Source organism: Nesoenas mayeri (assembly GCF_963082525.1).
Source record: "Nesoenas mayeri genome assembly, chromosome: 12".
NCBI lineage: Eukaryota > Metazoa > Chordata > Aves > Columbiformes > Columbidae > Nesoenas > Nesoenas mayeri.
The window spans coordinates 16,830,423-16,842,618 of NC_137547.1; the positions used below are offsets into that span (position 1 = coordinate 16,830,423).

Consider the following 12,196-nt stretch of genomic DNA (forward strand, 5'->3'; position numbering starts at 1 on the left):
CCCAACTGCCAAACTTAAAAAAAAAAAAAAAAGAAGAAAAAAAGAAGAGTGAGAGAGAAAGGAAACAGGCGGGGAAAATCTTCAGGGGGTTGAACAAGGCGACTTAGCAGATAATATGAAAGAACATAACCTCTTCAGTCACTCTGCCAGCCCCCCAAGCGCAGGCTCTCCCGTCCCTCTCCCTGCGCCGCAGCCGGGCTGTGCGGAGGGCGCTGGAAAGGGACCCCCCCGCGCCCCCCGCTCTGCCTGGCAGGGCCCGTGTGATAAATGACACGTGTCATTCTGTCGGGAGGGAAGGGTGGGTCAGTGATGTATGGCTCTGCTGAAAAGGAAATCGACTGTTTGGCATGGTGCGGCTATTCTCCACCAGGATTTAGTTTCAGAACTCTAAAATGAAATCTCCGATGCTTCAAGTGCACAGTTAGGGCAGGCCGACGTGCGGCCAAGGCAGCTTTTTTATTCTCCCTTTTTTTTTATCCTCTCTCTGCCCTTCGGATTTCAAAAAACTGCTCCACTGACTGGAAACTGCAAAAGAACACACATATATCAAAGTCTTCAATAGTTATGATCCATGATAAAATTTAAATAGGTTGAGGTTTCTATTTTTATTTATTATTGGGGGGGGGGGAATGGCATGCAGGCTTGACACAAAAGCAAGATAAAAATTAGCATGTTTGAAGTAATCGTCCCACAGCTTGACATCTGCATAGTAAATTTTAAAGGAAAAAAATGTGTCAGGCAGGCATGAGCTGTTCCCTCCCTCCCCCCCTCTTTCATTAGCTCACTGGCAGGGTGGCACTTCTGAACCTCATTACTGCAGGAGGATTTATGAAGCTGAACCCAATGGCAAAGAAAAGGCATCTGTCAATAATTGTAGGGAGCTGCACTCACAGCTTTGAAATCTCATTAAGTATGCAGTTATCAGGCATAAAGATCAAAAACATTACTCAACTCCGACAGAATCTTATGGAGGAACATTAATTAGCAACAGGCCTACAGTACAAAAAAAAAAAATAAAATAAAAAAAAAAAACAGACTTCCTCTCACACCTGCCCAACCCACAAACCAAAAGAAACACTCCCCCTCCCTTCAGAAAAAAATAATTCCCAGCATCTGAGACTGATCAAGTACATGAAACAAGAGAGAGAAAAAAAAAAACCCAGTTGAGACAGTCTTGGCGGGGAAGAGAGAAAAGGAAGAAGCTGTCAAAGTTGAGAAGGATGTCAGCACTGGCCCTGATTACAAGGGCCTATACAGTTCCCAGGCCTTTTATCATCCCTGCCATCAAAAACAGACTCTGTGTCACAGATGGATGACTGATGGCTGCCAGTCTTGAGCAGCCTCGCCAAGCCTTCAGGAGGCCCCTGCTGAGATCTGGCCCTCCAGCAACAGGCTTGACCTCGCAGGAAAAGGACTGCGGGCACCGAGCCCAGTCCCAGAGACACTCAGAAACAGCACCCTGTTCTGTTCTTCCCCAAAACAATTCAGCGAGAGGTTGGTCGGGGTTTGTTTGTTCAGCTTACAGAAGTTAAATGTAATACTTCTGCTCTCCATGCGAAGACTTTGCATTATTTGAAAATAACGCTAGCAAAAAAAAACACCAACAAAAACATCTTCTTTGTCCACGCTGAACATATTTTTCTAATCTTGTTTCTAGTTGGCGTTTTAACCACCATTTGCACACTCAATTGCTTAGAAAATATGCAAAAGGGAAATATACATTTGAGGGGAAACATACAAATTCATAGACAAAGCTGGATCATAAAACTAAGTGACCTTTGCAGCGTTAAGTGTAGTGTGCAACTAATTAAGAACTATGGGGATATTAACATTTTTTGTTACAGAATCAAGGATATCAGCTATACGGCTTAACCCATTGCACATGTTTTTTTCATTTCCTCTCTATCAAAAACTGTGTTTGCAAACAATAACTCAAAGCTACTTGTTAAAAAAAAGTGGGGGGAATCACCTTCTATAGTCCTTTTCGCATGTAGGATTATGCCTGAAAACCTCCCTCTCTAGTTACACGCTACCCTTCATACATTTTATATTTCCCATAATTTTGCACTACAAAGCAGCTTTCCGCTCCACACCTCCATTTCTGCGTTATTTACTATGTGCTAGATTTTAATACAATATACGAATTTGTCTCTTATTTCATGAGATATATGGTGATATTTACATGTCACTTGTAGCAAGGCTGAAGATGGGCTTCTTAATGAACTACATCTTTAATAGCTTACAGAGCCAAAGATATATGCACGCACATACAAGACAACTTGCCAGTCAAAATCTTTTCAATATCTAAAATTCATTCATTTACTAAGTAATGTACATTAAAATAAATGTTACGTCTGACAAAATACGGAAGCGGATGTTCCACTCTAAATAAGATTTTTAAAAGAATTTTACATAAAGTGTTACAATAAGGTGTTTATATTTTTTCATATGCTTACCATATTACTTTTATTATGTGTAGCATCAAAGTGATTATAGCAATTACATCTAACAGAATTAATTATAGAACATCCCATCATTCCTAAATACATAATGCATTAGAGGTAAGTCAAAGAAAGAAAACATCTTGACTTTGGTGACTATTGTTGGAACAATTTTTTCTCTAAGCATAAAGGCAAAACCAAAGTGGCAAAACATATATAGAAACAGCGGGGTAAGATAGTAAAATGTTAACTAAAAAAATCTGAATATAAAGGCAGGTACATTTTTAATAAAAGATACTAACCTGCATAAAGCTGCGCTACCACAAATATCCATATAAAATCCATTGAAGTTTTTTAGTCACAAAATACGGAAACTAGCCAATTCACCTAACCAGTATGTTAGTACATAAAGACAAGAGTGTATGGGTGAAAGAGTTACAAGCCTTTATGTAGGCAAAATAAATTCACTCGAAGCTTCATTAATATTAATTTAAATTCAGAACCCATTTACATTAAATTGTTCATTAAAAATTGGCTTTTTTATGCAACATGCATTCCGCAAAGAACACATAAGAAACTGAAACAGAGGGCTCAATTTAATGATGTAAATCTCAAAAGTAAATGAATTTGAATCATTCCAAACTCATAATAAAACAGCTCTTTCTCCTATGCTAATACATGAAGTTTGGCGGGAGTTTGGCGGAGGGGCACGAAAAGCGCTTTGCTTCCCCCGTTACAGCGCGGTCGGTGCCCTTTTGACGCCCCCATCACCATACAGTCTTGCTAAAACGAGAATTATTTATGGACAGGACCTCCGTAAAAATGTTCACTAATTGTGAGCACACTGCATCACTTCAGAACTTGTATTTATTCCAAGCCACGTCGGGCTTAGCTCGGCTGTTTAACAGAAGGGGAGGCACAGGTAGGGCAGGGGATGGAGAGCTCTTCACTGGCAAACTCCCACACCAACACACACACTGAACTTATGCCATTCCCAACAGCTGTTCTGAATGAAGAAAAGAGAGTCATAATTAATAACATGTGTCCTGACAGAATTAATTAATAATTTATAATTAAGTCTAAAATACGAACTTGGGTTATTCTTGAAGAGTCGCACCTCTGCTGCCCGAACAAGCCAGGTAATGGCATTGGCAAAGAGCTTTCAGATATTTTATGATCTTCTGGTAACTCCTTCCCCACATTCCCTCCGCCCTCGGGGAAAAAAAAACTTTGAGCATTTTCTGAGAACTGTCTTAAAGTTGATGCTTGCAATGAGAAGTGTTTAAATTCTGCAGATTGGCTCTCTACTGAAATGACAAAAATATCTTTCAGGAGCAAAATCAGGAAAATGTGGTAGGATGAATCTCAGAGTCTCTGAAATTAAGCCCCGCTTATTTCAACTCTTACAGTCCTTTTTATGAAAATGGTTAAAAAACAATTTCAAGCTCTGACAATGTTCTATTCTGCATTATTATACTTCAGAAAACTACAATACAGTCTCTCATGGACTATGCTTTAAATCCTTTCAGCCAATTTTTATGCATTTTTTTTAAAAGTGGAAATCAAGAAAAATCAATTGAATATTTTATTTTTTTTCAATCCTCCTGCTTCAGGTAATGACCCAAAAATAAAAAGCAACACATCCATTGTTTAGTGGGATTTTTCAAATTAATTTAACGTCTAACTGCAAATGCTGGAAACTAGAATTAATCTGTCTGGATAAAAAAAGGCTTACAGACATTTAAATGCATGTATCGGGACACTTTATCAACCTAACATAAAATTGTCATCTTATCTTATTATATGACTATTTTATGCATGTGTCAAAGAATTTAAAAATGAATGCCTGTCTATTCAGTCTAATTACAACTGCATATTATCTGTCTGGATGTACCAGTCCATATCATTGTTACCAAATACAATATATTGTATTCACCTTTCATTTTTAACTTAGGCTGATAAACCACAATTTGGGCGTAACTAAATTAAAAAAAAAATACAAAATACACACACAGACACCCCCCAACAAAACAAACCCACAGAGTGGGAGAAAAGCAAAAAATCAGAGTCAAACGCCCGAGGTAGATTGTTTAGTAAATGATGCTGAAGTATTTCATAGATAAGATAACACAGGATCGCTCTGAAACTATGTTATTTTCAGTGTTGTATCATAACCATACACATACACACACTCTTACTTGACAATGCAACACTTCAGGCATCTTACTACTTGATCTACTAGCAGCACCTTGTAAATAAGGCTATATTAAAATTTGACAATCTGTATTTAGGTTCGCTAGGAAACGGTCATGACATTGGATTAAAATATGCATTATTACACCATAAAACTAGCAGTGCCAAGGTTTGTTCAGAAAGATAACACATAAGGTTACTTTACGTCCTGGCAAATTATTTCTTTTCATTCACTCTGCACCACCATATGTTTCTACATAAGTGTGCACATAGCACACTTAAAAATGTACCCCACACTTCACCCTGAAGGTGATCTTTTCTATATAGTTGCCACTAATCCTGGAAACAGGGCTGACAAAAAGGACCCACTCTAATCCTGCTAACTCACCCTAGCTCCACTGCATTTCCCATAACCCTGCAGCAGTCACAATTCATTCTAATCACTTTACAAAACAATCTTTAGTAAAAAGAGGAAAAATGCAGACTTGTAAGCCAATTTAAGAAATAACTGCTGATACATCAGTTATTGACTATTTCACTCCTGCTCATGATAGTGCTCAAGGCAAAACCGAGAACAAAATGACAACATCAACCGCATGCAATAAACTGTGGCCCAGGAGAGCAGTGAAGCCCTAATTGACAGCTGTCAAGCTAATGGGAGAAATGGCAGCTGATTCTCGAAAATTCTGTTTTCCAGACGGATATTCAGGGGTATCTATCAGGCCTTTTTATATTTATGCCCCCCCCCCCCCTTTTTTTTTTGCATTGTTCCTCACACTTTGCCGAAAAAAAAAAAAAAACAACAAAAAAACCCCACACAAACCCAGAGGACAGCCATAACTAATCATTTTGTCAGCTTGCTGCGAGGAAGAATCTCTGTCCAACAGAGAAATATGTGGCAGGTTTGGAGGCAAATAACATACCAAGGGCTGACACTGCAAGTACCTTTATAGGAAGTCTACTTTATCGCTACATTTACTTTTGGGGTATGTATGTAGTTGTAAGCAATTCCCATAAATTAAAGCAAGCATTCAACTTCCCGAAGTCAGAGCTGCCTGGAAATGCGGCTGCACAACCTGCGTGCCGTCTTGCATCTGTATTTCTGGGGTGCGCTGCCCACCTTGCTTGGGAGGTGCTGATAACCAGCAAGAGCACTGAAGTCCCTGAAAAGTGGCAGCGCTCTGCATCGCTGAAAAAACTACTTAATGTATTTCAGTATTCACACGGACCATGTCCACCTTTTGAATGTATGCATGGACATCGTGATGAGCCTAAAAAGTATACAGGTATCCCTAGAGTTTAAGCCATACTATACAGAAGAGGGGAAAAAAAATACCATGGGCCCAAGTTTGTTTAGTTTTTTTTAAAGGCTTCAAAATTCAGTGCATTTGCCTTTAAAAAAAACAATAATTGTTTTATGCAATTTACCAAAAAAAAAAAAAAAAAGTAAATGAGTTTCCAACAACTCATTAGTTCCCAATCCCTTCTCAGAAGAGCTTTATATGTATACAAAATATGTATTAAGTCGTTTCTGTCAGCTGGAAGTACATTTTCTTGATCTTTTAAATAGGTTTCTAAAAAAGCTGCGAGTGAAAGCTATAATTTAAGGGTAGATAATTACTGTTTGCATGAACAAGACTGGCCTCTATTAATACAGTATCTTAGCTTTCCTAGACAGTAGCCTTTAACCAGTAAATACCTTCTTCCTCCTCACTTAAATGACAGAAGTCATTGGAGCAGCAATCCTGACTATCTTCTTGCTTTAACAGGTGAGGAGTAAAACTGAAATTTCTGACTATTCCTCCCACATTTATCGACAATATTCAACTGAGTCTCAAAGCAAACAAACCAAAATTATCATTTTTACAGATTCTTGATTCTCAGAGACAGCTTTAGTCTTCCACAGTGTGGTGTTAGCACTTGGGCTAGACATAAAGAATTTGTGCACCTGTCTGTTATGTCTGCGAGCTCTGTGCTGCTGAGAGTTCTTTGTTGTTGTTATTCTACTCCAGACCATTAAAAGGGCCCTAATTCCTATGACATGATTATCCAGGTACCAAAGCCCATTTGTCACCTGCAGCAGAAAATTGAGTTAATGCACAACTAAAGGCAACCAGGACTGTGTAATATCAACTTGATTACATCAAACTAGCTGCAAACCTAATTCTGCTGGATGACACTGCGTGGAGCTTGTCATCTCCAATCATTAAAGCTGTCAGGAATCCATCAGGTTTACAGCTAATTAGGTGAACACTAATGAAGCTGGCAAAACAACTTTTCTTTTTTTATGGCTGAGCGGACCTTTCAGTTTGGAGAAAAAAAATTCTCGAGTATTCTCAAGGTTGCTGGGGACTGGATTTCCTGAGTTACCAATCAGCAGACATCTTTAATTCTCCCCCCACCACCACCTTTTTTCCTCTCTCAGTACCAAGCAATCAATTTGTCATCACTCTCAGTATGCCACAAAAGCAGTCATGAACCTTATAACTCGCAGCTCTGAAGCCAAAAAGAAGGGGGAAAAAAAACGTAAGTTTCTTCTCTCTTAAAATAAAATGCCTCACACAGCTCACTTATTTATCTTCATGCACTTATCAACAGCATAAATGTTCTTGTTTTTTCACTCTTCTCAAATAAGTAGCCCTTCAGTCATTCTACATCCCCCATATCCATTAGGCAGAGGCATTTTGATAAAGTAAAGCCAAAGCTAGTGTATGGGAAAGAATGAAAGCACTCACTCTGCCAACTTCTGATTGACCATTAAGCTATTGATGAATGTGCCTGTCAGGAGAGAGACAATTAAATCAAATATGAAACAAAGTCGTTTTGACGGGTCATTTTGATAGAGCAAAACCATTCTTCCATCTCCTATTAGTCCTGCAGTCAAGTTTTTGTAATGAATATTTCTTAACTAACCTGTTATTTCGTAGCTTTTTCTAAGGTGTTAAAAAAAAGCCTTTGCTTTTACTGCTGTTAGAAAAGTAACATTTCCAATGTGACCAATAAAACAGCATTTCAGTGGGAAGCAATTATGCACAATACTAAATGTTTAATGTGGCTATCAAAAAGCTAAAAGTTTAAAGAGATTACACTTCTGCTAAATATGAAAGATAGATCACACATCATGGATGATTCACTTGAGAAAGGAGGGAGAGATGGAGAGCGGTAGAGAGAAAGATACCTCACAATGTGTGTTTAGTGCAGAAGCATTTTCTCCCAGCCTATAGAGAGCCCAGCATACAACACAGTCAAATATGTGAAATACTTGTAAAAGCTAGATTTTGCAGAACTAAATTAATAGTACAAAACGGGATTTCCCAAATATTAGGAAAAGTTGAACTTTTTAATTTATTTGAGAAGTGTTATTTGATGGCACGGGCCAGAAATGCAAAATATTATCATGAAGTATTTGGCTACGTTATTGTTTGCTAGATCATATCACTACCACACTGCAAAACTTTCCAAACTTTCTAGCTGTTCGTATATGGAGTTAAGAGTGCTAGGAAGTCTATTTCTCTGTTGCAAAAGCACTAGATGAATGCATGTATATGTCAGAGAAGAAAGGAAATGTGGACATGGTTAGTTACAATTTGTATTACTCCCTGAATCCCTTGCTGTTTACTAAATTCAAACCACACCACTCAGAGAAGTGATCAGACAATGTGAAAGCACTGTCACATTTTTGAATGCCTGTTTTCCAACACCCCACCAAGTTGTAGGACTACCTGCTTCAAGTACTTAAAGCACAACTACAAATGCACTACTGGTAACGCTGTCAGAGCCTCTGCAAAACTTCTGCACCCGGCCCCTCAGTACAGAGCCTTCCTTTGTAAAGGGCAAATTATGGTGTTACATGCTGGTCCCCCAATTCTGCCCCTAACCAACCCTGATGCTGTTCCTCCACCTAAGCCAGCCCCACGCTCCTGGAAGCCCTCGTCCATGCGGCTTTGTGGCACATCCAGCCAGGAACCCCTGAAGTTGCGCTGACAGAGAGTTGACAGGCCACGTGTGACGTCACCGAGTCTGGCGTTACCATGGCAAGTGATTTATTGATGTTTATCGGGAATGAATAGATCAAAGGCAGCCAGATGACAGGCGATCAATCAGCCATCAAATCAAGGATGGCAACAGGCCAAGGAAACCTTTTCCAGCCCACATATCCCCAACTAAGGATTACTGTAAAATTATGTGGGGCTGTTTTTTTCTTTTACTGCTTTCTTTTCTGTTTGTTTTTTCCAGAAAAATACCGCTTACATTTAACAGGAGTTGACATTTCTAGCGTAAGGAAAACAAAACAAACAAACAAAAAACCTCACCAGAACAAAGCCTCAAAAAGTATTTCTAAAAAGAGAAAAAAAAAAAAAAGGAAATTGTAAAGGCGCTATCAGAAACATTCACCAGTCATTTGACAATACGCAGACCCTTTTTTTTTTCCCATTGGTTTCCTTTGCAGCTTTCTCATCTGGACTCATAAATAAGAAATCAATAGGATTAACAGAAGAGGTTGCCAAAGAAAGCGACCAACGAGGTGGGTCTGTCTGTCCAGCAGAGACATCTCCAGTGCAATACAAGGGGAAGAGAGAAAAAGATAAAAGTTGGGCAAAGGAGCCAGTTCTGGGCTTGGATCTTCAAGAAACACTGCAGACCTTCCAAACCACTTTGTCCCTAACACTTCATTCACAGCGTGCCCTAAATTTATACATATCCTAGCTCTTTTTACAGAAAAAAAAAAAAAAAGAAAAAAAAATAGTATTTTCACTGGCTTTCACAAACCATTTGCCTGCAAGGGACGGAGATGGCGAAGAACGAAGACTACAAGGGAGAGAAGCAAAGTAGGTGCCAAAGTACGGGCTGGAAATGAACAAAATTCACCTTCTTCCTCCCACCCCTATAGTTACACCGATCATACGTGTACATGTAGTATGTGCCTGAACATACCCGCCTGCCTTTCACAAAGTGTTGCCCCCAGACTGAGTCTGGCCATGGCAGAGTTAGGAATAAATCAAAGTGGGTATCAAAGTAGGGAACGGGCTTTCATGCGCCCCCACGCCTGCCATCCCAAGGAAATAAATAAAATAAAATCCCCCCCACGCCACAGTGTTATGCCTTCCAGACCAGGAGTTGTTCTGCAAAATCCACGGCTTGCAGGGTGCGATCGCGGGGAGCGGGGCAGGGAAGGAGCCCCGTACCGACCGACGGGCTCAGCCTGCTGGAAAGCGGTTATGAAAGAGACGGAGGGAAGCGAGAGGAGAAACCAAGCGCGGCTCGTACCTGCTGCGCGCCGGGGCGCTTGCTGCTTCCTCCTCGGCATGCTGAGCTCCTGCGGCCGCCGGCGCCGGCGGGGGGGGGCTGCCTGGGCGCGGGGGTGGGAAGAGTTGCTTTAGCCCCAGAGATCCGGTGAGCTGCTCCAGTCTCGGCTCGAGGGCTGGGTTGGGGATATATTTTTTGTTGCTGTGCATACACGATGCCGAGGAGGAGGAGGAGGCGGCGGCGGCGGCGGCGGAGGAGGCGGCACAGAGGAGAGGACAGCCCTGCTGCTGCTGCTGCTGCTGGCAGAAGAGGGGGGAAGTTTGACAAATCGCCCCGGAGGAAGGAGGAGGGGAAGCCCCCCGAAGAGGTGTGCGGGCGGGAGGGCTGGGGAGAGCCCGCAGTCCCCCCCACCCCACTCGGCGCCCCCGGTGCCTGGCCGGGCTGGGAGATCACGGCATAAAGACGGGGGATTTCTTGGCAGGAGCCGGCGGAGCCTCAGCCTGCGCTCTCCACTCCGGGGCTCCCGGCTCGGCGCTGGAGCGGCGGCGGCAACAGGCGAAGCTTGAAGGGAAACGAGATGATCGCAGTGTCACTCAAACTAGTCCGCAAACAGGCAGAGTGGCACCGTGCTCCCACTGCCTCCCGCCCCGGACGGCACCTTAACTCTTTGCGCATCGCGCCGCCGGACCGCCCGCCGCCGGCGGGGCACGGCCACGGGGACGGCGCAGGGTCCGCCCGAGGCGGCGGCGGGGCGGCCCCCCCTCGCCGCGCCCCCTCCGCCGCCCAACTTCGCCCGCCTCTGCTCTCCTCAAGACCCCGCAGCGGCGAAGGGGCTCGGCCCGCCGGACGCCCCCCAGCAGAGCACCAGAGCAGCCGCCCCGCTCGCCCCGCTCCCCGCCGGCAGCCCTTCCCTTTCCGCCCCCGCGCACACCCGTTCCCCGCCGGAGTCCCCCCTCAGCCATCGCCTCCTCGCCACGCCGGGGCACGGGACCCTCCCGCCCCCCCCTCACAGCGAGGAGGGCCTGGCCCTCCAGCGCTCTCCCCGCGGAGCCCGGCTGCCCCGGGAGGTGACAGCGGCGGCGGCAGCAGCCGCCCGGGCCCCCGCCTCGCTCCGCACCTCGCGCCGCCGCTGCCCGCCCCGGCCCCACTCACCGGCGCGCCGGGCAGCGGGCCGCCCGCCGGCACACATCCAGCCCTCCGGCTCCCACCTGGCTGGCGCCACAGCCGCCCGGGCTCCGCTTCGCGCCTGAGGGCGGGCGGGGTGTCGGCGGCCTCGGGGCCGCTCCGGCCGGCGGCCGTTAACGGCGGCGTCTCCGCCGGCTGCGCCCTGCCCCGCGGTGCCGCCGGCCGGATGGGGAGCGGGCAGCGCCCGCGCACTCCCGCGCCACGCGCGCGCCCGGCTCTTGGGGAAGCCGGGAAGATCACTTTTCCCTCTCTTTCCCTCTTTTGGGGGCTTTTTCTTTTTTTCCTGTCTCCCTTTTTTTTTTAATTTTTTTTTTGGTCCAAGTTCACTGGCGAGCCGCCGCGCTCAGTTCAGCGAGCGCCGGCGGATCGATGTGCTGCGGGTTTGATTGTGCATCCCTGGGCAGCGGGGCCGCGCACCAGCGGGGAGGGCCGGGGCGGCGGGGGGCGCGCGGGGGCCCATCCCGGCCTCCCGCCTCTGCCGCGCTGCGCGACCGGGCACGGCGGCCCCGCACCGGCACCGCCGGGGCCAACGGTGCTGGGGTGAAGGGAAAAAGAATAACAACAAAAAATAGTAGCTGGTTTTTTTTTTTCTTTCCTTTTTTTTTTCTTTTTTTTAAAGTTCACGGGGAGGAATTAAAAAAAAAAAAAAAAAAGGGATGATCTCACTTTTACGGTAAGATCAAAAAAATCTCCACTCGCCCCCGTTCTTCGAGATTTGGGATAATTCCAAATACCTGACTAAGTGCAGATGTTGTTGCGTCTTCACATCTTATAAAGCCGCCGTGCCGCTCTTTTGCTCTTGCTTTCCTTTTCAACTTGCAGGAAATTCAAACACTTTACATGAAGGGTGGAGAAGGTTTGGGATTTTTTTTTTTGGATTATTATTGTTACGAGTTGATTATTTTTTTTAAGCTGATCTTTAGGATGAAAAAAAAAATCGCAGTCGCCTAAAGTCCCCGGGAAATTGCTACTGTTGGGGGAAAACGAAACATTTCTTGCAAACAAGAAAATGGTGAGTTGTCAATTGCCGCTTCTTCTGCCAAATTCGCTCAGTTCCATCTCATTGATACGCGCTGGTTGCTCCTCACAGTTACAGTATCTGCTCACAGAAGGAGCGATCAGATCTACTT

At 44.4% G+C, this 12,196-nt stretch overlaps 1 protein-coding gene across 1 annotated transcript in view; it reads right to left on the minus strand.

Annotated features, from left to right (window-relative positions):
* Nucleotides 1-9,942, minus strand: part of TSHZ3 (teashirt zinc finger homeobox 3) — a gene marked incomplete at both ends in the record, with an annotated part of 61,093 nt that extends 51,151 nt beyond the window's left edge. Inside the window, one exon of the mRNA XM_080351771.1 lies at nucleotides 9,903-9,942. Coding sequence (XP_080207897.1) covers nucleotides 9,903-9,942 — 40 coding nt within the window. The remainder of the gene's footprint in view (nucleotides 1-9,902) is intronic.
* Between the last annotated feature and the right edge of the window lie 2,254 nt (nucleotides 9,943-12,196).